This window comes from Rutilus rutilus (assembly GCF_951802725.1).
Source record: "Rutilus rutilus genome assembly, chromosome: 15".
Classification (NCBI taxonomy): Eukaryota; Metazoa; Chordata; class Actinopteri; order Cypriniformes; family Leuciscidae; genus Rutilus; species Rutilus rutilus.
This window is the reverse complement of record NC_140220.1, coordinates 14,023,025-14,044,882: the sequence shown is the minus strand read 5'-3', so window position 1 is coordinate 14,044,882 and position 21,858 is coordinate 14,023,025. Positions and strand designations below refer to the sequence as shown.

The 21,858-nt window shown below is 36.2% G+C and overlaps 1 protein-coding gene and 1 long non-coding RNA gene across 2 annotated transcripts in view; one reads left to right on the top strand and one right to left on the bottom strand.

Moving 5' to 3' along the window:
- lama4 (laminin, alpha 4) overlaps positions 1-21,858 on the top strand; it is a 116,154-nt gene that overhangs the window by 87,688 nt on the left and 6,608 nt on the right. The window contains exons 22-35 of the mRNA XM_084432716.1: positions 5,991-6,136; positions 7,726-7,888; positions 8,023-8,156; positions 8,852-9,023; positions 9,887-10,018; positions 10,116-10,258; positions 10,368-10,497; positions 13,416-13,553; positions 13,797-13,930; positions 14,708-14,866; positions 16,985-17,138; positions 17,220-17,404; positions 19,515-19,704; positions 19,938-20,093. Coding sequence (XP_084288842.1) covers positions 5,991-6,136; positions 7,726-7,888; positions 8,023-8,156; positions 8,852-9,023; positions 9,887-10,018; positions 10,116-10,258; positions 10,368-10,497; positions 13,416-13,553; positions 13,797-13,930; positions 14,708-14,866; positions 16,985-17,138; positions 17,220-17,404; positions 19,515-19,704; positions 19,938-20,093 — 2,136 coding nt within the window. The remainder of the gene's footprint in view (positions 1-5,990; positions 6,137-7,725; positions 7,889-8,022; positions 8,157-8,851; positions 9,024-9,886; positions 10,019-10,115; positions 10,259-10,367; positions 10,498-13,415; positions 13,554-13,796; positions 13,931-14,707; positions 14,867-16,984; positions 17,139-17,219; positions 17,405-19,514; positions 19,705-19,937; positions 20,094-21,858) is intronic.
- On the bottom strand, positions 135-812 carry LOC311305171. The gene is made up of 3 exons (XR_014629977.1): positions 674-812; positions 430-457; positions 135-273 (listed from the first exon to the last, which is right to left on the bottom strand). It is a non-coding gene; the product is annotated as an uncharacterized lncRNA (long non-coding RNA).

Sequence of the window (21,858 nt, the reverse complement as noted above, 5' to 3'; positions counted from 1 at the left end):
TCATCTACCCCTTTAATGTTTACATACCAGGAAATAAGTCGTGGACTTTCTGGCAAATGTAGATTGCTGGACATCAGCGATGCAAATTCCTCAAACAATTTTTAAAAAGGACAGCACAACCTTGATCAACAGAACCAAAACATAAAACATATTACAAATTAATGAGATTTGCTGAATAATCTCTACTTATCTGCTTGAAGGATAACACCGTCTAACTTCTTTGAATTAGGGAGTAGTTGTAGGACCATGGGATGGCAATCAGGAATAGGCCTACTACATTTGAAAACAGCATTAGGAACATGGATTTTCATGTGCTAGCAAAATTCTGACAACGATTCAAAAGCACGATCACAGAACTGACAGAATTTGACAGCATTTTTTTTTTTTACCACATAGACTATAACTGTAACACTACTTAAAAGCACTTACATTAACAATGGCCATCAGATTACAAAGCCTAAAACGAAAAAAATATATATCAAATGCACGTCATGCAAATAGCATGGTAAAGGTTGCCTATTATATGAAATGTCGAAGTTACTTGGTAAACAGGTGGAACAGAGTCAGTGAATTGCTTGCGCGGCCACGTTAAACCGCGTTCGCAAAATCAAACCAAATACGTGAAAACAATCACACAAAACGCAAAAAAAAAAAAAATTATATATTGGCTTACCGTATCACTCAGTTGAACAATTCTCCATCTTCTCAAACTCTAAATCCCACTTATCGTCACGCGCAGGTTAGATTATTCAATGACAAATTCTTCCATCCGTCTTCAGGTAGCTGCTACCGTTAACGTCGTCCATTTTCTGCTGCGTCACAGGCAACTAATGTTTGAAACACGAACCGAACCGAACCGAACCTCAAAAAAGCTTTAAAATTGCTCACAGATTCGCAGACATTGTTTATCTTGATAACAGGAATGATTATTTTGTTCAGTTGAATCCCGCTGACAAAACGAGTTTGCCTGTTGTAGCTGCCTAACGTTACTGTCTGCTGCTGCTCGCATGACGCGTAACATTTGAACTGAATTGAGCGTGAAAGAAATCAATCCCACAATGCAATGACTTTTCAGTCAGTATGATGGTAACGAATTTATCAGGACGAAAACAGAAATGTGCTGTATATTTACAGCTGTTCTGTAAAAGATACATCTTAATACTGTATTATGGAAATACAGTACAATTCTGTAAGAAATTCGTTGTAAATTTACAGTAAAGGGTTACAGTGTATGTTTACATACATTTATTAAATATGTTGAAAACAAATATGTATGTCACATATTTATAATTAATGCTGTCCATATATGCGAGAAACCAATACTATAGGCTACTGTAATATTATGCAGATATATGGTATCATATATGGATGAACTCAAATATTTTCTTTACATGTTTGGACACATACATGTTCATATATGTTGCAGGCATATATTGTGATCTCAGATAAGTCAAATATATGTATAGATATATGTTGCAGTCATATATTGTGTTCTCAGATAAGTCAAATATATGTATAGATATATGTTGCAGGCATATATTGTGTTCTCAGATAAGTCAAATATATGTAGATATATGTTGCAGTCATATATTGTGTTCTCAGATAAGTCAAATATATGTATAGATATATGTTGCAGTCATATATTGTGTTCTCAGATAAGTCAAATATATGTATAGATATATGTTGCAGGCATATATTGTGTTCTCAGATAAGTCAAATATATGTATAGATATATGTTGCAGGCATATATTGTGTTCTCAGATAAGTCAAATATATGTAGATATATGTTGCAGTCATATATTGTGTTCTCAGATAAGTCAAATATATGTATAGATATATGTTGCAGTCATATATTGTGTTCTCAGATAAGTCAAATATATGTATAGATATATGTTGCAGGCATGTATTGTGTTCTCATATAAGTCAAATATATGTATAGATATATGTCATGCTATTTAAAATATAAGTACATATATGGCCATATATTACATTTTTGTACCTGTCAATAAGAAAGGTAAACCCTCAAATCCAGATGAGCAGGCTGATTCTGCCGTCATTTCCACACTCTCCTCATTGATCAATACTCGGTCTGACGCACTTGAAGGGATGATTAGCGCCAATGCCCTCAAGATAGAAGGGCTGAAGAAAACGGTCGATTTTGTTTGTGCCGAAGTACAAGATCTAAAGAAGAATGTGAAAGATGTAGAACGTCTCACGGACACCAGTGAAACACGCATTTCTGATCTAGAGAGATACTCTCGCAGGTGGAACTTGAGATTGTTTGGGGTGTCTGAAAATTACAAGGAAGATATCAGATCCGAGGTAATTCGCATCTGCGGCGAGACTTACCCCGAGGCCAAGAGCAAGTACCCTGACGTCGTTGACACTGTGCATCGGCTGGGGAGGAGAGGCGACAACAAGAGACCTCGCGCCATCATCATGCAGTTTACCTCACGGGTTGTCCGCGATGCCTTATGGAGAGCTGCCAAGAAGTCCCAGTTTCTTAAAGATAACAGCTTGCACTTCGCAGAGGATCTGACTTCAGCAGACCGGGAAAGACGGAAGACTTTATGGCCGAGAGTAAAAGACGCGAGGGATGCTGGAAAAACTGCCTATTACATCGGAGCGCGCGCGTTTATTGAAGGGGTGGAGATTACTTTGTGAATTTCCATCAGTGTTGTTACGTATGATAACTGTTTTCTGAAAAGGTGACTGTTATTAACTGTCACTTTGGCATTTGAGTTTACGTCCTATTACAGCTGGACCTTTCAATTTGGTCGTTTTAAATGGTCACATAAGCTCTGCTCTTTTCAAATTTCTTCTCATTAGTCAATTTTGACTTTTTGCCTTTGTTCTGATTCTTGTTAATAACTGTTCTCTGTTGTTCATTTATTAATTTCGATATCGTTCATTTCTCTTAATGCCAGGGGATTAAGAAACAATGTGAAACGCAAAGCTCTTTTTTTGTTTATTAAAAACCACGGATCAGATTTTTGTGTGCAACACAGCATATTTTTTTAGATGAGAAAAGAGTCGTTTAAGAACCTCATTAATTGAAACTCTAAATATTGATGGGACAGTGACTAATAACTCTCAAGAAATTGCAAGCTACTGCGCTAATTTTTATAGTAATCTTTACCATCAATTTTTCTGAAGAGGCAACCTGTACTTTTCTTGAGTCTGAAAACTGCAAGGTTATCTCAAGAAATGACAGAAACATCTGTGATAGTGAAATTACTTTATTAGAAGTCAATAACTCAATTATAGAACTTAAAAACAATAAATCGCCCGGAACTGACGGGCTAAGTGCAGAGTTCTACAAACAATTTTCTGAAGAGTTATCCCCTTTTTTGCTTAAGGTTTTTGAAGAAAGTATACAGAATGAGACTCTCCCCCCAACTCTCACTCAAGGATTAATTACTTTAATTCCAAAACCCAAGAAAGACTTACTTTTAATTGACAATTGGCGTCCTGTATCTCTGCTCAACAATGATTATAAAATTTTAGCTCTTATATTTGCTAAAAGATTAAAATCTGTATTGGATTCGGTAATAGATGAAACACAATCTGGTTTCATGACTAAAAGACATATTGTTAATAATATAAGATTGGTTCTTGATCTTTTAGATTATTCTGAATTGATACAGGAGGACAGCTTCATTCTTTTTTTTTAGATTTCTATAAGGCGTTTGATTCTTTAGAGCACCAATTTATTATTAAGTCATTACATAGATTTGGTTTTGGAGATATGTTTTGCAAAGTAATCAAAACCCTTTACAATAATGGAAGCTGTTCTATTAAATTAAAGAATGGCACTTCCCCAAGGTTCAGTTTATCTAGAGGAGTCAGACAAGGGTGTCCCATTTCTCCTTATTTATTTTTACTTTGTGTGCAGCTACTCTCAACGTTTATCTGTGAGAGCGGTATTCAGGGTATCCGTATAGCAGATCGAAAAGTTTTTATTAGCCAACTGGCGGATGACATGACACCACCTTATTTTTAAAAGATGCTTCCCAAATCCCTATAGCAATTGATTGTATAAAACTGTTCTCTAAAGCTTCAGGACTTAATCTAAATTTAAGTAAATGTGAGTTCATGTCTATTAAAGATTGCACAGCACCCTCCTTTTATAATATTGCAGTTAAACCTGAAGTTACTTATTTAGGCATCGTGATCACTAAAAATCAAGATAACAGAAGTACCTTGAACTTTGACCCTGTTATAGTAAAAGCCCAAAGAAGATTTAATGCATGGTTGCAGAGAGACTTGACCTTGAGAGGCAGAGTACTGCTTGCTAAGGCTGAGGGTATCTCCAGGTTGACTTATCCTGCACTCTCTCTAAATGTGGACAACAAAATGTGTAGGTCAGTCGATAAAATCTTCAATTTTATTTGGAAGAACAAAATCCATTATATTAAGAAGTCGGTAATAATGAATACATATGATAATGGTGGTTTAAATTTTTTGGATTTCTCATCTCTGAACAACACTTTCAAAATTAACTGGCTTAGACAGTTTTTATGTAGTCCAAATTCAATTTGGAACTTTATTCCTAATCACTTCTTTTCCAAATTAGGTGGTCTCCCTTTCCTATTGGTCTGCAATTATAATATTGCTAGAGTCCCTTACAATTTATCTAAGTTCCATAAGCAAGCATTACTTGCATGGTCATTAATCTTTAAACACAACTTTTCCCCTCATCGATACTTCATTTGGAACAACCAAAATATTGTATATAAGAAGAAGTCTTTGTTTTTTAGTAATTGGTTTGAGAAAAATATTTTGACTGTTTCCCAGTTACTCAATTCAGAAGGTTTTATTTTAAATTATGAAGAATTTTTATGTAAATTTAATTTCCCAGTAACTCCCAAGGAATTTTCCATTGTAATGGACGCAATCCCTAAAGGAGCTGTTATGCTTCTAAAGGACTCTGTTAGATCATCGAGCACTTTTCCTACTTCTGTAGACCCATTTGAACTCCCAATAGGAAAATTGTGTTTTTTGTCAAATCCTTTATCGCGTAATAATAGAATTAGATCTCCCTTTCAAAAGGAGCTAGTAACAATTCCATATGTGGCCTCGTATTGGAAGAACTTGTTTGATCATATTGATTGGAAAAAAGTATGGACTCTACCTTTGAAATACATAATAACTAATAAGGTTAGAGAAGTTTCATTTAAATTATTACACAAAATTTACCCTGCTAAAGCTTTTTTGAAAAGGTTTAAATCAGATATAAACACAAGTTGTTCTTTTTGTGGTGCCCCTGATGAAACTGCTTTTCATATCTTCTGGGATTGTCCTCACACACAGTTATTTTGGGTTGAATTTTCTAATTTTAAGTGCAATGTGCTTCCGGATTTCTCTTTGCTTTTTAAGGATGTACTGTTTGGTTTCTTTAATATACAAAAAGCTAAATTTAATAAGTATTTTATTATTAATCTATTATTGTTCCTTGCAAAATTTCACATTCACCGTAGTAAATTCACTCAGCAGAATCCCTTATTCATTGTTTTTAGAAGAGAGATCCAACAATACATCCAAAGCATTTCGTCATCTAAGAATCTTAAAGCTCTTAAGACAATAAAATTGTTTCAACTTTTTCATTTATTTCATTAAAGCTGTCTGTTCTGTTTTTTATTTTATTTTGATGAGTATATGTACTATGCTGCTTTGCTTTTTTTATTCCGTTGTATGTAATTTGTACATTTTTGCTATGTAAGTTAAATTTTTGAAACCTTGGCATTAAAAAAAAAAAAAAAAAAAAAAAAAAAGAGATTGGAAAACATTATAAGGAGATTTAAAAAAAAAAAAAACACTGGATGGATTTTTATAATTTTATGATGGTTGTGTACAGGCACTGCCAACACACATTTCAGTACAATCAACTTGTAAAAGTGCATGTACCATTATATGACCCCTTTAAAAACACTTTTTCCACAATGGAATGTCTTGTTAAATGTTGATTCTACTTGTGTGTGTGTGTGCAGGGACGTAAGGACTACATGGGACTGGCCATAAAGAACGATAATCTGGTTTATGTGTACAATCTGGGAGGAGAGGACGTGGAGATTCCACTCAGTTCAAAGCCGGTCAGCTCCTGGCCTCCTGTCTTCAATCTTGTTAAAGTGGAGAGGTAGAAAAACTGCTTTCATCATCTGATCTTGAATAATGTTTTTTCTTTTGGAAACCTAAGAGGAAAAAACCTAGGAAAACCTAGGAAACCCACAAACACCCACACAGCAGCCAAATATGTGTGTCAGTCTAAATAGTTACAGCACAAAGGTTCAGGATGTGGACCCACATTTTGAGAGTGAGATTTGTTTACTTGTGCTCCAGGAATGTTCTGTTGACACAGAGCAGTTTTTCATTTGAGGTTCCAGTAAAAAAAAGAAGAAGTCTGAATCAGCTTTTAGGTTCAGTTGCTCTTTTCCACCGGTGCTGCATCATGCTGCTCTCTAATTACACCAAAATACACTAAAATAAAACACAACATAATAAAAAAAAATGTTAAAGCCACTGTCGGATATTCAAGATTTCTGTTTATTAAATAATGTTGTGTCAGTTTTAATAAGGCACAGTGAACTAACCATATACTTAATCAATCTATTTTCTCTATACATAAGCCTTAATGTTACCTAATATAGGTCAATTTTTTTTGTTTTTGTGTGGCTTTTTACAACTTAATTTAACCATAAACAAAAGCTAAATTAGCTATATGACATTCGAATGTTCACTAACAATAAAACTAAGAACATTTTATTTGTCAGTGTTTAATTTAGTTATTTACTATAAATATTGTGATGTCTTTCTAAAAAAATACAAAAAAAAAAACAAGAGAAAAATGAATATAACTTAGAATACTTTTTGCAGTCAGTCAAGCTAGCTAGTACCCAGTATGTGTTCTGCACATCACTGTGGTGTCAAGTGAAAATACTATTGTTGAGATGTATGTTGTTCAGGGAAGAAGGAGGCGGGAACCGTTGAACGTTTCACAGACTTTAATAATCATAAAATAAACGAACACCTAAACGAAAGTAAAAGCAGCAGCCGCTCACGGACGACTGCCGCACACACGTAAACAAAACACAAAGTAAAATCCAGGCCTGGTCCTCTCTCGTCCTTCACTGTCGTCGCTCCTCCTTTTATGCTCTTCTCTTCCGTGAGAAACTCAAGGTCATTATCGGTCACTCCACACAAAATGTTATAAATTGCAATTTTTCTATGGTTTTAGCCAACTGAACAAAATTGGCCAAACTGGTTTAACCGGTGGAATACCATGATTTTCGATTAGATCACTTTAAATAAATCACATAGTCATTTCACTTTTTTTACGGGTGATATTGGTCACTATTGCAAGAATAGAAAAGGGGCTTGACTTAAGTTATGTTCATACAAACTGTATTGTACTGCTACTGTAAGCTGATGTATGAACAGGACGATTCGAGAGACGTACCTCAATCCCAAAACTCCGGTTTGACCGTATAGTCCAGGGAAAGTGAATTTGTGTTGCTCTCCTTGTTAGGATTCATCAAATGCATGAATCCTATTGAATCCTAATTGGCATTAGTCCTAATTGATTGAATCCTAATGAATGCATGAATCCTAACTGGCAGATGTTTTGCCAAGGGAAGACCATGCTGATATTTGTATATAGATCTTAGTTTTAGTTTTGCTGCGTATAATATTTCTATAATCAGTGTTTTTTTTCCTTCATTCTGATAGGTTGGGTCGCCATGGTAAAGTGTTTCTGACGGTCCCGAGTCAAGACACCACAGCAGAGCAGAAGTTCATCCAGAAAGGAGAGGGGGCTGGGACAGACTCCATGTTTGACCTTGACCCTAAAGACAATATTTTCATTGTGGGAGGGGTTCCTCCTGATGTGAAGGTAAAAAAAAAATCTCTTTTCTGTTAGGATAATGTCTCAGTTAGGTCATAAAAATGGGGAAATGGAAAATATGATTTAAGAATTTTTGCACTGTAACATATTCTTATGCAGAAATGTCCTTCATGTTCTTCCAGATTCCTCCAGCTTTAAGCTTGGCTCCTTTTGTTGGTTGCATCGAGTTAGAGACTTTGAATAGTGATATCATCAGTCTGTACAACTTTAAGCAACTTCACAAAATGGATGTTGCTGCATCGATGCCTTGTCCCAGGTAAACCTTCCTTACATCCATTCATGCTTTAAACCTTAAACACTATGGTAAAGACTGCCTAAAGCAGGAGCAGAACAGTTTCATACCACCTTTCAAGTGTTAATAGTTTATCCTGCTCAATTAATATTCACATTCACTTCATGCATTTTGGTTTGCCATTTACTAATATCCCGCCACCCCATCCCACAGTTCTCTTAAGGATTGCATTCAAATATTAGCTAAATGTAGCTGTCACTTTATTTCACCAGCCCGTTTAAAATATATATTTACAAATATAATATGTGTGAAATGTTTGTTAGTTTTATTATTGTATTATGTTTTTATATTTAAATACATCACAGCAAGATTGTGATATATATGGTCTTCTAATACCTACCTCATTTGCAAGCAGAGAATTACAGGAATACAATTTCAGGTATCATAGGCGACCTTGAGTGTCCAGAAAGGCGCCAAATAAATAAAATGTATTATTATTATTATTATTGATGATAAGAATGATAAGATGTGTCGCTCAGCACTAGATCTATAGCTGTGCTTTATAGCTCAATTACTGTATATTGTTATTGTTGCATTTCTTCCCTTTAAATGTCAGATATTTCTCAGATCTTTCTCTCCAAAGCTTGAATGAGGTCAAAGTTGGCACTTTGTACTGTATATGGTCTGTTTATATATTTCAATCTCTCTGTTTTTTCCAGGCATAAGTTGGCTTTCTCTCAGAGTCGTGTGACAAGTTATTTGTTTGATGGCAGCGGCTTTGCTTTAGTCAACAACATTGAGAGAAGAGGCAAAATTGGCATTGTTACTCGGTTTGATATCGAAGTTCGTACTGTTGCCAACAACGGCATTCTATTCCTCATGGTTAATGAGGTAAATATAGTTTAATTATAAATGTTGTTATTCAATTAGTTTGGACTGATTCTTGGAAAACTGAAAAAGTAAAGTATATGTATGAAGAAATTATTTTGGATGAGCATGTTCAGAGGTATTCAGAGAAAAAGACCCGTTCACACCAAGGATAACAATAAAGATATAGTTTTAAAAATCTTTCTAAATATAAAAGATTAGCAGAGTCCACAACGCAGCTATAAAGATAACGGCACAGAGAAACAACATTGTTTGAATCACTTTCAGAAAGATTTTTTTCCAGCTGATGAATAATAAAAACATTGACAGCCAATCAGAAACAATTCTGAAACAATTTTCAATTTCAGTTTACTAATGTTAACAAATGGAAACTTATTGCAAAGTGTTACATAAATGACTAGTTCAGTCATGAAATTTTACAGCATGTGCAATCTGATAGCAATTACATTGTTTATTAGAGCCAGAGTGTAGACTGATTAAAAAAAACAAAAAAAAAACCTTTTTTGCATAAGACAAAATGAAACCAAATACAATACAAACAAAATGCAAAAAGGGGGCTGAATACTTTATACTTTCGCATATATGTACATAGAAAGAGAGAAACCTGGATAAGGTTGCTTTGACATGCTATGTGAAGAATTTGAAAGCTTAAAATATGTCTCCTTTTTTTTAGTCACAGGCTGCTGTATATTATGCAGCATATGATAGATATGATATGATATGATAATAGATTTGTGCATAATTTTCTAGAATTATGAGGCATTTGAACTTACTCACTGACGCCTTACCTTACCACCCTACAGTTATGTAAAATGAATCATTTTTTTCTGTGCATATATTGATGCATTTATGATGGGTTTCCACAGACCAATTTTTTCGTGCTGGTGCTGAAAAATGGATTTCTCCGTCTGATGTACGACTTTGGTTTCACTAATGGTCCTGTCATCATGGAGAGTAACTTGGCCAAACTCCAGATCAACGATGCTCGATATCATGAGGTAATGCTTTCTTGATACCACTTCCAGGGCATTCATCAAGTCATATCTTTAAAACACAATGCATAACTTTTAACACCCTGTTGTAAATTTGTCTCAGGTGTCTGTGATCTATCATCACTCTAAGAAAATCATTCTGCTAGTGGACAGAAGCCATGTCAAGTCCATGGAAAGTGAAAGGAAACCCTTACCATTCTCTGATATCTATATTGGAGGAGCTCCTTCTAGCATTCTGCTCTCGAGGTGAGAAACTTTGCTACATATTAATGCACAGATCAGGTAGAGAGGCTGATCCAATGACTTAGCAGTTCTCATTTCCAACACTGAACCCGGCCATACAAATGTTCCACAGGCCAGAACTGTCATCCCTGGTTGGATTGAAGGGCTGTGTAAAGGGCTTCCAGTTCCAGAAAAAGGACTTCAATCTCTTGGAGGAGCCAGGAACCATTGGTATCAGCAGTGGCTGTCCTGAGGAATCATTTGTATGTAACACACCCTTCTAAATTCATAGCGTTGGCAAATAGGGTATATGTCGAACGCCGCATTACGAAACCGGAAAACAGAACGCATCGCTTCCGGTTCAGGTCTTTTGTATGTGCTTCATGCATTTTTTTACTGTTTTACTCAAGATAACTTAAAAGGAGCGAGCAAAGATGATCATAACCAATGTCCCTCGCATGTGAAGATCGATATTTAAAAGTAAAAAAAAAAAAAAATCTTCACACTAACGTTTAGATATTTAAATAGAATAAAAAGCCAATAACAAAGTGAGATAGGTAGGTTAGCTGATTACCTTAAAATTCCATAGATATCGGCATCAGTTCATACGGCTGTTAACACTTTCTATGACAAGCGGATGCGATGAGACCAGGTTTCCGGTTTCGTCATGCGACGTTCGACATATACCCTATTATTTTTGATGGCACAGGAATTATAAACAAATTTTGGCTTCTTTTTGTTTACTTGCAATTTTTTTTTTTGCTTAATGTAAATGCTATAACGCGTGTGACCCAAAAATGTGTGACGCATTATGAAATCCAATATAAAGTCTTCAAACAAGACGTTCTCAGAAGCAGGAGTAAACATGCACGTTAACGCAAAATCATATTAACGGCACTATTTTTTTTAACGCTCGATTAACGCAGCGCGTATTTTCTGTTTGACCCGTGGCCCAAAACCTAGTTGGAGAAATGGAGATACACAGTGTTGCCAACTTAGCGACATTGCAGACCCATTTAGCGAATTTTTTTTTTTTTTTTTTCTTCAACAAAGCGCCCAAACCTTATTTAGTTTCTGAGAATCTACCGGTACCGCCGGTACTGCTCTCCCAGCACGCGCGCGCGCCTCTCTCTCTCTCGCTCTCTCTCTGCGTCTCGCGCTGGAGAGAGGAGCACCGCTTTAATTCAGTTAAACCAGAGAATGTCTAATAGGAAGAGAATAGGGTATATGTCGAACGTCGCATTACGAAACCGGAAAACAGAACGCATCGCTTCCGGTTCAGGTCTTTTGTATGTGCTTCTTGCATTTTTTTACTGTTTTACTCAAGATAACTTAAAAGGAGCGAGCAAAGATGATCATAACCAATGTCCCTCGCATGTGAAGATCGATATTTAAAAGTAAAAAAAAATAAAAATCTTCACACTAATGTTTAGATATTTAAATAGAATAAAACGCCAATAACAAAGTGAGATAGGTAGGTTAGCTGATTACCTTAAAATTCCATAGATATCGGCGTCAGTTCATACGGCTGTTAACACTCTCTATGACAAGCGGATGCGATGAGACCAGGTTTCCGGTTTCGTCATGCGACGTTCGACATATACCCTATTGGCACTCTCTGCTTACTTCCGGGTTCTGGATTGGTTGCAGTAACACGTCTCTGTCCATGCGGGGGCGCTCGCTCGCGAGTGCAGAATGAATGGAAGTCTATGGCGAAAAACCCTCAAAATCCACTTTTCTCAGGATATAATTTTTTGTCTAGTAATTTGAATGTTGTATTCGAAAGGAGATGCAAAGAAATTACACATTGCTGGGTGTTAGATTTTTTAGAGCCACTTATTTGGTTTAAAAAGTCTTTTAAAATGTCAATGACGTCAGAATGCTGACGTCATTAGCAGAATGCTAGCGTGTTATGGGCAACAACAACTCAACCTGTAAGAAATCGAAAAGAAATAAGTACTCGTTCATTCAACTTTCGACCTATAACCTATGTTGAACTTGCAAAGCCTACAATAAAATCTGAGATTTCTCAACGGCAATCGGGTGAAAGAGACACATTTAGCCGTATAGCCCCATTGACTCCCATTCAGTCTGCACTCGCTCGCGATCACCCCCAGTGGAATTCTAATGGAACTGCAACCAAAATCAATACAATGGGGCTGAATAGGGAGTGCCAAGGCTCTCCGTAGACGGGCTCTGGTTAAACACAGATATGATGTTGCTTCTCTAATTTTACATGCAAGTATAGCCGAAATCGCAAAACAGATATTGTGTTTATCTTATGTGTATTTGATTTCATCAGACGACGGCTCGATTATCAGGATTATTGTGCAGATTAACATCTTGGAAGGGAGAGCTGGTTATGTCTTAATGGGTCGCGTTTCAGTCACCATTTCATATTCATTCCATTGTTTGACAACAGAAACAGTAAAATATACCAATGAAAACCGTTTTATTGAGAATTTAGCTTCATCAAAATGGGCACAGAGAGAGACAAACTATAATGTAGCCTAATAATAGATGTACATTTAGCATTTTCAGAAGAGCTGCCCTGTCATGCAAAAATCTAAACATGTTTGTGTTAATTGCTCAGTGCAAAGAAAGAGAAGTAATGGGAACCTGGTATTTATTTGTTCTTTCTACATGTGTCTAATAGACATGAACAAGTTCTTTGAAAAACATCTATGACCTTTGAAACATGTCTCGTCTTCATGCTCTATGTTGACTATGGTTTCAATAATAAACATACATTTGCATAAAGCATCCATATTTATCCATGCCCACGTTGATTAGAGTATTACTAACTTGAAAAGTATTAATTTAAGGTACATTTAGAACAAATAAAAAAATGTGCGATTAATCACGAGTTAACTCATGACAATCATTTGATTAATCGATTAAAATTTTTAATCGATTGACAGCCCTAATATATATATATATATATATATATATATATATATATATATATATATATATATATATATATATATATATATATATATATATATATATATATATAATAATAATAATAATAATAATTATTATTATTATTATTATTATTATTATTATTATTATTATTATTATTATATATATTTTTTTTAATTTATTTTTTATTATTTTTTATTTTTTATTAATTTGTTTTGAAAAAACTTTCTCAAATCTGGTTGTCTTCTACCTGCAGATGTCACGTACGGCCTATTTCTCTGGAGAAGGATATCTGGGCTCTACAGCTAAAATCTCACCATTCCAGTCTTTTGAGGGAGGACTAAACTTCAGAACACTACAGTCTAATGGACTCCTGTTCTACCACAGAGATGAGGTATAGTCTTTTTAGTTACTGTGTTTTACCCAGTCAAGTCTTGTTCTGTCTCTAACCTATAATTGTCTGGGAAGCTAATCCTAAACCAAGAAACAAAAGAAAAAAGAGATCCAAGGCTTTATTGCAAGGCTTTTCCTTTATATCAGACTGTTCTCGCTATGGGAAGGAGGGGATTGGGTGTTTGACACAGAGGGCAGTTTTTCATGATGTCACAGATCAACCCAGTCTTTCTCTCTGTTCTAGTTGGATGAGTTTTCTCTCTCATTGGAGAATGGTGCAGTAGTGCTCCAGTCCAAAGGAACCAGAGTCAGATCACATAAGAAGAATTACAATGATGGACGGACTCATTTCTTAGTTGCCTCAGTGACCGATCAGAAGTGAGTTGGTGACTCAGTGTTAATTATATTACAAATGAAAATCTCATAAAATATCTTTACAATATTTTACCATGTTATATTCATTCATTTTATTCAAATTTTAATCTCTTTTACTTTGCATGCTATATAATTTGAGTAAAAAAAAAAAAGAGTTTGTGATAATGTGCAGAATACAGTGCCAGAAAACAGACACATTTTCAAAACCCATTAATTTTTTTCACATTTTGTTATGCTGCAACCTTTTGCTAAAATACTTTACATAGTTTTTTCCACATTACTTCACACTCCATACCCATACTGATCAAGCATAAACAGATTTGTGACAACTTTGCAAATTTATTAAACATCTGAAACCTCAGACTGTATTGTATTCAAATATTTTGTTATGACACTTGAACCATATGTTTCTAAAGTAAAAACCTGAGCTTCTGCAATAATATCATATATTGAATATTCTGAAATTACAAAGAATACAAGGAGGAATAAAAAGCACAAGACCCTTTATTGGGTAATAAGGTCTCTCTACATTTTAAATTTTTCTGCTTCAAAAAATAGTTAGTGCATCTTATCTTGTAGGTGTTATTTCTCATCATATTTTTGTAAACAGCAGTTTTAATTAAAATGGTTTATTTTCATGATGCATCCTTTTGTCTCATCTTAGTGTTGATGAAAAACATTCTGCATTTTGTTGATCTCAAATGAAGTTCTGAAGCTAACAAGGTGTCCTTAGATGTATCAACTTGTTACATCAACTATTTATCCATGCTCTCTTGGCAGGTATGAACTTATAATTGATGACAAAGACAAGCAGGAGAAGAAGAAGCCGTCTTTCACGCCTCAGTCAGATAACGTCCCAAAGACCTTCTATTATGGAGGCTCTCCTATGAGTTCCACACAGAATTTCACTGGGTGCATCAGTTATGCTTACATTAGCAGGTACAGCCTGTTTCAAACAAGACCAAAATAAACATGCTTTTTTTCACACAATCACTACTCAGCAAATTATTTGTGTTTTAAATGTACTGTACAGGGATGCTCTGAGAAATCTGATCTGGTGGTCCCCAACCCTATTCCCCAAGCCCTCCAACACTTTACTTTTTAAATGTCTCCTTTTTCTGACACACTCACTAATGCTCTACTACTGATCTACTAATGCACCTATGACCTGAATCAGGTGTGTTTGATTCACGAGACATATAAAATATGAAAGTATAAGGAGCAACAGAAACACAGTTGAGAATCACTAACTGATCTAATCCCTTCCAGATAGCAATGTCTGTGATTGTGTGATATTATTTTTTTCCACAAAGCTCTTCCTCATTATTATTATTATTATTATTATTATTATTATTATTATTATTATTTATTTTTTTACCTTCACTCAATACTATAGCTACATTTCTTTTTGAACTGTCTGATTCACCGTGATGGATTCAGATATTTTTCCCCCCCAAGTCTGTTTTTTTAAGTATTGCTGCCTCATATTTGTAAAAATTTACAAATATAACATTTTTAAATAATATTTACAAATATAAAATATTAAATTTTAATTTACAAATTTACAAATATCAGTCATCATCCAAAGTAAAAAAAAAAAAAGACTCTTAAATCAATGAGAGTCTGCTTTAGTAGATATGCTTTAGACCCTCACCTTAATAAATTCCACTCTTACTTATACATGTTAAAAACATTTTAATCATGACAACTGTCGGTTTCACTTTATTTTGATGGTCCCTTTAACACATTAGAGTGTTAGTAGAGTATTAGTAGAATGGGTTAGGGTTAGAATAAGTTGACATGTACTGTAGTTACATGTACTGTAGTTGCAAAGTTACTTATAGTCAGTAGAATGTCTGTTGAGGAGCATCACAATAGAGTTAAGCAGATATTAAGCAGACAGTCTACTAATACTCTAATGAGAGTTAGTTGACACATAGGTGCAACGTTACTTATTGTCAACAATGTTCCAAAGGGACCATCAAAATAAAGTGTTACCCAACTCTCTGAATAGTTTTAGCAAGTGAATGTATTTGATGACAGTGTGTAGATGTAGATACACAGACACGGTACTGTGAGCATGTAAGATATGCTGCTACTGCTGCATGAATAGACATACTGTACATAAATCCTGTAGCAGATCTCAGCAGGTGGAGCTGGGGAGGTGGAGGGGTTCAGAGGAACTCTGATAGAGAGCTGCAGGACTAGCCTCAAGTGAACACTGAACCAGACTATTTAAATATTGAGCAAGCAATCTCACTGGCTGCAGGATCAGCAGAGGCCAATCAGCTCGTGCCATGTAGTAAATTATGTGATTATTAGCAGATTGCAGGTAAAGGATCTATCAGCCTGCTCTGATCACATACTGTAAGTCTTGTATTTTCAATGTGTAATATCTTCAAAAATTCACACTCCAATCTCAGTAATAACTACTCTCAGTAAAATCCCAATCTCACCCAAATCAGTGCACAAATCCTTCAATATTTTGCCATGTCATTTTCATTTATAGTTACTTTTAGTCAATTTTACTCTGCAAAAACACTGGTGGACCTCAAACATTATTTCAGATTCAATACACATTTAGATTTAGATTCAAAACTTTATTTCCATAACAACATAATTGCTTGGAATTTTCTATATTTGCTCATATCAGTAATAACATACAATTTAAAATGAATCCTTTCCTAATAGCAGGGCCGTGCACAGACATTTTGAGGGGCAGTGGCTTAAACCAAAAAAGGGGGGCGAGAGGGGCACCTCAGCTGATGAGGGCAGAAGGGCAGTGGCTCTAACCATCGGGCCACCCCCCTGTGCACGGCCCTGCCTAATAGTACTCAAGATTCACCACACACTTGTAATGCACACAAAGCAATACATAATGACATAATGACATAATGACTGTTCCCAAACTTACATGGTATTATACAGTCAACACTTTGTCTGTTCAGTTATCATCAGAAATGAGTGAGTATTGATGGTACAAAGTGGAATTGTGTTAAGTAGGACTCAACTTAAGACTGTGGTTATTTATGTAAGTGTGATGTGTGTGTGATGCAGGCAGGATAGAGATATAGAGCCAGAAGACTTCCAACGTTACAGTGAGAATGTGCAGGCGTCGCTACAGGACTGTCCGGTGGAAAGACCCCCCGCTGCTCTGCTCAACAAAGACAGCAGAGACTCCTCTAGACGAAGTCCAGGACACTCCCGCAAGGTGCAACACACCAGCACACACAGATGCATGGATACCGTGTAAAATGACACAGTTATGCACCTAAATATATTGTTGTCTCAGGTGGGCAGGGATGAGTCCAGCCTGCCACACGGCTTGAAGAGCAATCCTTTGGATGTTCCAGAGACAGAAGCTGCTCCCTGTTACCTGTCCTCCCACCCACGAGTGACCCGTCACGCCTATCGCTATGGCGGATCAGCCCACAGCCGACATGAGTACACAGGTGTTGCCAGTGTTATCAGAAATGAGTGAGTATTGATGGTACAAAGTGGAATTAACTCGACATATTATTACCAAAAATTTGTGTTATTGTGGTATTTCCAACCCAGGCTCATTGGAAAAAAAATGCCTGTGGTGACATTTTACGACACTTTGAAATTGAAATGTCCAGTGAGTGGCATTAAAACCATGTGTAGTTTTATCTGAAACAGATAAACATGAATCTGACAATTTTTGTACATATCACGGCAGCCAGTGCTGCTAAAAGGTTGATTTCTGTCAGGACCACTACCGTCAAATATGATTGACAATTAGCATACAGTTTGGATTGGCGGTATGGTTCCGTTCTGGGCGAGAACTCCCTGCGCATCCATGCAGCCTAGCATGGATAAGAGCAGGGAGAGCAGCAATAATCCCCCTTGGGGTAAACAGAACAGAACCAACATGAAAATTTGCAAATATATTTAATTCAAGATTTTAAAAGTACAACATATTCGATAATTATTCTGATTCAAGGGGAATCAGAATGTCAAATCCTGTCTGGGTGAGAGGAGGAGCTGGGGATGGAGGAGGGTAATTAGCTCCTGAGAAACGCGATAGCTGCTGATAACACTGAAGGAGCTTATATATGTATACGGTGATAGGCGTCGTATTCCTATAGGTAGATGTGGATCAGCTGATGCGAGCTTGACTAACGTGACCTGCCAGAACTAACGCTACACTTGATTTAGTGTTTTTGAAAATAACATACTGTACCACCTACTCTAAACCCTATACCCTACCTTAACAAAAGCAAACACATTTACTGAAGTTTGCTTACAAGTCTTTGAGCTATATTGTTGTGTTTCGCGGGGTTTATACCCTAGTGCAATGCTGTACTAGGTGAGCTACGAAGCGAGTTTACTGTGTAAGAAAAGCCATACATATGGAGCTGGTTATGTGATGCAGATGTCAAAATGTATTAGATTACAAATCATGCACTATGGTAAAAGTGTTTTAAGGTCATAACATGGTATTGTGCATGGAAATGCATGAAAATTAGTCTAATAATCTATAATCTTTCCCTGTAATCTTAAATTGTGTGAAAAGGAATTACATTTGTGGGTATTTTACTGCCACTAGTGTTCATTTTAGCTAGAAGCTCCAGTAATTTCTATGAATAGGTAAAGTTTTTTGATTTTTGCAAAAATGTAGGTAGATGCATGTCTTTAAATGAGCCTATGTTGGGTATTTCACTGCAAAAACCTGATTCTTATTCACTCACCACCCACCATCCTGCCAAATCAGTGGATATTGCACAGGGGTGTACTTACATCTGTTCTGTACTGAATGTACCACTATAGTGTACAACAATCTGAGATGTGTTTTTGGCAAAAACACACAAAATAAATAAATAAAAAACATTTCATTATTGGATATCCATAATATTACCTTATTTCTCCACTACAGTCAGCTTTGATAGTGATAGTGTCACTGGTGGTGTTTGGAAGAGTATACTAGAACAATACTAATATTTCTACCGTATCTATCTATATATTGCAGAAACAGTACGAGTAATATGGTAGTATGCCATTCTTAACATAGCTACTGAGTCTGCATTCGGACAGTTTTCTTCTTACATTCAAGTGGAAGATGATGCCACGGCTCCTAGCAGCAGCCATAGCAAACAGTCAGTTAATACGTTTTAAGTCAGTTATTTATATCTTTTGCTGTAGTGTGTCAGTAGTTTTGCCATTAATTGTAATAATCCAGTGAGATTTCTGTATGCACAAGGAGATTTTAACATGCCTAAGACTTTTGCACAGTACTGTATGTATCAACTATAGTTACATTATGGTGATGTGAAAGAAAGAATTTGGGGATATAGCCCCATAAATCAAGGGCTCCTTACTATACAAATTCGTCATATTATAAAATGTGCCTTATTCACAAAACTCAGCACTGTTTGAGTGTACTTTCAGCATTCAGAACCGAAAAGAGCAACGGTGGAGCAATAACATAAAAGCATGCAAATGACGCAATCATTCTTAGCAAATTTCCCCATTTTTCATAAATGCTGTTTGATCCTGCACAGGAACTGCATTGGTGAACGTAGCGATATATAACAGTGCTTTCTGTTCTTCCATCTCTTTTTTTTAGATCTCACTTTTCTCTATCTCTGAAAACTCATTCAGCGTTCGGTCTCATCTTCTACCTGGCTGACGAGTCTGAGGAGAACTTCATGGCTCTGTTCCTCACTCATGGAAGGCTGGGATTCACGTTCAGTTCAGGGAAAGACCAAGTCAGAGTCCGATCCAAAGAGAAGTACAGTGATGGACAGTGGCATGATGTAAGGATGACTAAAGTCCACTTATAACACGTGCCATTTCTGCGGCATTAGCTACACTAAATGTAATTGCACAAATAATGATCACCTTGATGTTCACTTCAGTTGTTTGATTTGTCAGTCTTGAAAGTAAAATAAGTTGTAATTATTTAATAGTTTGGCTATTATAAGAGTGTCTCTTATATACCTTTTATGTGACACTTTCTGTCTATCTCTTTCTCTCTCTCTTTCTGTAGATTATCTTTATCAGAAGTGGAAATATGGGCAGACTGATGATTGACAGTCTTACGGTATTAGAGGACAGAGCTCCGGGCGGAAACATCTCAATGCTTGTCCAGGATCCTCTCTATGTCGGCGGTGTGCCGCCTAATCAGGCGATGAAAAACATTCAGGTATTGTGATCCCTCATTAGGGGCTTTCGCACCGGAGGAACCTTTTCATAGTTCCTAGAACTATTGGTGGAAGTACCCGGATTTTGCTGTGTTCGCACCACAGGAACTATGAACGATTTTAGTTCTAGGAACTCCTTTTGGAGGAACTAATTTAGCTCCTACTTCAGAGTAGGGTCTAAACCAGCACTATAGGAACTACCAGTGACGTTAGTGTACGCTGATTGGCCAAGAACAACTGAAATACCTGTTATGAATGCCCGTGCAGCCGTTGCGCATTTTAGTTTCACTTCCAAATTAGCACCAGTTCGGGGACGAATTGCTTGAATGTGAGTTCAATAGCCTATTATTCTTAATGGAAATCAAAACTACAAAACAGTGCAATGACAAATTCGCTTAAATAGGTGCTTTTACACCAAATAGTCCGTCATCATCTTGTCAGTCATCTCCTCACTCTCGTGATTAATGAAATCTGACTCCTGCTGCTGATCTTTGCTGCGACTCTCGTTCAGCTCACGATTTATTAAGCAGACATGTTCAGTTTTTAATTGTAGTGTCTGTTCTCCAACTGTAACTGAACTAAACGGTTTTATTGAAAAATAATAATAATCAAATCGACGGTGGAAGGCGGTGCCGCGGTGGGCAAGTGATATAACCGTGTTGCTTCCGAACACCAGTAACACCGTTAACACAGACTATCGTAGCAAGCCTAGGTGTAACTAATTACGGTAACTATAACAACTAATAGATAACAAGGAGAACATGGAAACAATGAGCACAGGGAATGCACTTCAACATAAAAATCCATACAAAACAAAAGACAGAACTGGGATCATGACAGAAACATTGCTGTGTGTTGCAGTTCTGCTGAGGATTTGTTGGAACTTGTATATTATTGCAAAATAGAGCAAACAATAATGACAATACTAAGGTCCCCCTGTAGTCAAAAATGTTATCCCTGAAAATCCAATCTTATCCCATCTTTGATCACCAAAATGACATATTTAAACTTTTCTCTTGAGACTCCCCTGCTAGTTTGCTGTTAATGATATGCTAAAGCCCGCCAGCACGTTGAGCTGATTGGTTACAAGGTAGTTTGTGACGTCAGAAACACCGTGTTTTTGAGACTGTCTTTGGTTTACTGCAGTTTTAAGGAGAAAATAATCAGCAATGGTGTTGACTTATGAATTTGCACATGGTTTGTCTTAAAGCATATTAAAAACACCACAGAGACATATAAACAATTAAAAACATTAAAAACTTGACTTTAAATATACGTCACATAATATTACCCTTTTGTTTGTTCAACTGTTGTATAAAATCAATGTCACATTTGCAATCGTGTGGATATTCAGGAAAAAATCCATTATTTCTTGTATAATATATTATCAACATTAAAAACAAAAACTCAGGATGTGTTTTTGTATCAAAGAAAGTTTGAGTCTAAGTTTGGCTCTATGCACCAGTGGCGAGGCTACATAAGGGCCAGGGTGGAACTGGCCCACAAATTATTTTTATTTTATTTATTTTTTGGGGAAAGGAGAAAATCATGCATAGGCCTACATAACAATAATAATCGTTAAAATTCATGAATTTAGCGGATGCCACTCCCAAAACTTTGCAGCGTGTAAGTGGCTGCTGGTCAAGCAAAAGATTTATTTAAATTCTAAACTGATATATCGCCTAGAAAGCGCGGAAAGGAGCAGCTCTTCAGAGCGCAAACGCTGATCGTTTACTGTATTGTATCGTTTACCAAATCGACAATATG